The sequence below is a fragment of the Dendropsophus ebraccatus genome, chromosome 6 (genome assembly GCF_027789765.1).
Source record: "Dendropsophus ebraccatus isolate aDenEbr1 chromosome 6, aDenEbr1.pat, whole genome shotgun sequence".
Lineage (NCBI taxonomy): Eukaryota > Metazoa > Chordata > Amphibia > Anura > Hylidae > Dendropsophus > Dendropsophus ebraccatus.
The window spans coordinates 102,618,053-102,621,528 of record NC_091459.1 but is presented as its reverse complement, the minus strand read 5'-3'; the positions used below and the strand labels follow the sequence as shown (position 1 = coordinate 102,621,528).

General features: G+C 46.7%; 1 protein-coding gene across 1 annotated transcript; it reads right to left on the bottom strand.

Moving 5' to 3' along the window:
- Window positions 1-1,069: 1,069 nt before the first annotated feature.
- On the bottom strand, window positions 1,070-2,842 carry RAP2B (RAP2B, member of RAS oncogene family). Its single transcript, XM_069973900.1, has one exon. The coding sequence runs from the start codon at window positions 2,643-2,645 to the stop codon at window positions 2,094-2,096; it is 552 nt and encodes a 183-aa protein (XP_069830001.1). The 5' UTR covers window positions 2,646-2,842; the 3' UTR covers window positions 1,070-2,093.
- Window positions 2,843-3,476: the final 634 nt, after the last annotated feature.

Genomic DNA, 3,476 nt, shown 5'->3' with positions numbered 1-3,476 from the left:
TTGACACATTACCGACAGAGATAACACTTATATGCATATAAACTGACACCTAGGAGCCCAGAAGTAAATGCAGATATTAATAGTCTATGCTCTCTGTATTCAAGGAACACTTATAAAAGAATGCGACAAGCATTGCGTCCCCTGTGCTCTTATAACCATAGTTCTGTGTCACACAGCCCCTGGTGGATATCCGTGCCCTCCTCAGCAGGGATATACTACAGCAGTTTCCGCCCTCTGAAAAGAAACAGGAAGAAGAGAACACCAATGTCTATTAAGTATACTTCCTTCTTCTCTCCAGACACAATATGACTGGAGAAACTTTTGCAGAATTCCAGTGCGGGGACTAAACTAGGGTAAAGGGACCGAGATACTAAGCAGCACTGAAGAGAAGTACTGATACACATATAGCAAAGTCTATTTATTTAGAGTAGGGATGGGGAACCTTCGGCTCTCCAGCTGTTGCAAAACTACAATTCCCATCATGCCTGGACAGCCAAAGCAAAGCTTTGGCTGTCCAGGCATGATGGGAATTGTAGTTTTGCAACAGCTGGAGAGCCGAAGGTTCCCGATCCCCGATTTAGAACATACGAAACACACCAGAAGTTTTTAAAGCGGTAGTAACCAAAGCTTTAAGATCTCCCCCATACACCGCAAATGAAGATATTACAGTTTTTGGATAAAACATTGCAAATAAAAATTTCTGCGATGTCTCTACAATGTATCAGTAGTTCTCTAGAACTAGAAGTGCACAGTGCCTTCTGCACAATTGTGACACTACAGGCTTACTACAGCTAGTATGTTATGAAACCACCAGTAGTAACAGATGCCAGCGATAGCGCTACTAACTGCTACATGTGAATATTAGGAAACAATGTAGCGGAATATTAAACAACGTATGAGATAACAATAAGCAAAAACTATACTTTACTAAATAGAAACATTCAAAATCAACTGGGATAGATACTACCACCACCACACCTGAGCAGGCCTAGTATCATACCCACCATCACATCATAACCACCTTTCCAGTACCCCCCCCCCCCCCCATAAAAAAAAAGGAAAGCAGCCACATCATGTTATGTCACAATGAATCTGTATTCAACATATTTTAAAACATAAGAGGAAACTTGTTCTAGCATGTCCGAGAAATAAAATGACACTTTGATATTAGTCCTGTGATACATCACATTTTCTTTATAAGATCTCTGGCCTCTGCGCAATGCTAAAACCATTGCATGCCGAGTAAAAGCGAGTTCTAAGACTGCGACCCTTTCTGTGCGCACGGTAATTGGCATGACACAAAATGGTTAACCCACTACCATCCCTCCCCACCCCCACCCCCTTTAAAAATGTGCAAGACATGGAAATGACATTTACAGGCTCAGATATAGGTTCCGGGGACAATAGATCCCTTTGTCCACGCTTGTTCAGTGTGATTACCCAGAGGAAACTGTTAAGTAGTTTGCAGAATAGGAGATAATGGGATTTTGTGGAGATTTCACAGGTTGGCACCGGCTGGAACAGCTGAATTTTGAAGGCACTCTAAGGACACTGGGCGCTGGTGACCCTGGTACACACAAGTCACTATTTCATTGTCTGGGCAGCAGAAGTCACTTATTGCCAGCGCATGAGGACAGAAAAAGAGAAACAAAGTAACAATTTTTCACAGCTGATAAAAAAAAATATTAACAATCTTCCCCAAAATTCCCATTTTATACAGCAGGTAAACAAAATAGATCTTCCCCCCCCCCCCATCCATCCCCACACACGCCGCTCAGACATCAGCAGGGGTGCCAGCAGCTACCCACACTGAGTTGGCATCATTGTAGATGTGCAATACTTATGAATGGATACTCTGTAACAATAATCCCACTTTGCATAGAAGTATGTGAAATGCCAGTCCCCATTCCTGCTGGCTTTTATCAGCCAGGGCAATGTGCCCCCAGAGAAGCGAAAACTTTTCTTCCCTCTGCAGAGCCCAGGGCACATGATGGTGACATGTCAGCAGCAGGATTCCTCATCCTTCCTTCCTTGTCTTCCTCCAGAGCTGCAATCACAAGTGACAGAGTGCATTGTAAACCATTGGGGCCCCCTCAGAGGATGACACAGGAGGAGCAGCACTGGTCGTCTCCATTGGGCTGGGAGGCATAGTTCATCTGCCTGACGATCTCAGCAAAGAGTTCATCCACAGAGGCTTTGTTTTTGGCAGAAGTTTCCATGAAGGGACAGTTCCAGTCATCGGCCAGGGCTTTGCCTTCCCCATAGGACACCTCCCTCTCCCCCTCCAGGTCCACCTTGTTCCCCACCAGGATCATGGGCACTCTCTCGTACCTCTTGACCCTGATGATCTGGTCCCTCATGGGCTTGATGTCCTGGAAGCTCTGCTGGTTGACCAGGCTGTAGACCAGGATGAAGCCCTGGCCGTTCTTAATGTACAGGTCTCTCATGGAAGCGAACTGCTCGGTGCCCGCAGTGTCCAGGATCTCCAGCACTGAGGGCGACGAGTCCACCTCGATCTCCTTCCTGTAGAAGTCCTCAATGGTCGGGTCGTATTTCTCTATGAAGGAGCCGGTGACAAACTGGACAGTGAGGGCAGATTTGCCCACCCCGCCGGAGCCCAGCACAACTACTTTGTATTCTCTCATGGCTTCCTGCTGTCTGCCGCTATGCCTGCTGGCTGCAGTGAGAGGAGAGGCAGCCCTCACTTCATCAGCTCCACATGCAGCAACAAAGAAGAGCGGGCTGTGCTCCAGTGTGTGCCCGCAGCTCTCCTACGCTGCCCTGCTGCCGCTCTCCATTCCTCTCTGAAGCAGCCCACACTCTAGTTAGCTTGAATTACACTTGCATTTTGTAGCTCCCTTGCGTTCATTGGTTGCCCGGCTTGTCAGTCAGGGAAGTCGCCCGCTGATTGGCTCGGCTGATTAGCTGCAGAGAAAGTCTTCTCATTAGTCAAGCGTGAGTCATTGGCCATTGGCTGAGAGTGCGCGGCCTGTGATTGGTGGGTGCGGCATTGCCCTAATGATTACATGGAGATCCCTCACATGAATCACCTTTCCTGCCACCAACCACCTCATCGTTATACATCACACCTTTCCTGTAAAAGGCCACCTTAGGGTCACACAGGAAGAGCCACTGCAAGTTACTTCTCTGTCCCAGGAAAGTTGGGTGAGCAACATGATAGCACAAGGTAGTCACCCAGCTTTCCAAGAAACCTGAAGGGTTATAAAGCCTAGTTGTATAGCTACTCCTCCTCCATCACAATAGGCAGAATTTTCAATCAGGACTATAGTAAAGCTGTGTGACCAACATGATAGCACAAGGTAGTCACCCAGCTTTCCTAGAAACCTGAAGGGTTATAAAGCCTAGTTGTATAGCTTCTTCTCCCCCTCCATTAAACTGAATTTTCAATTAGGACTATAGTAAAGCTGTGTGACTAACATAATAGAACAAGGTAGTCACCCAGCTTTCTAAGAAAC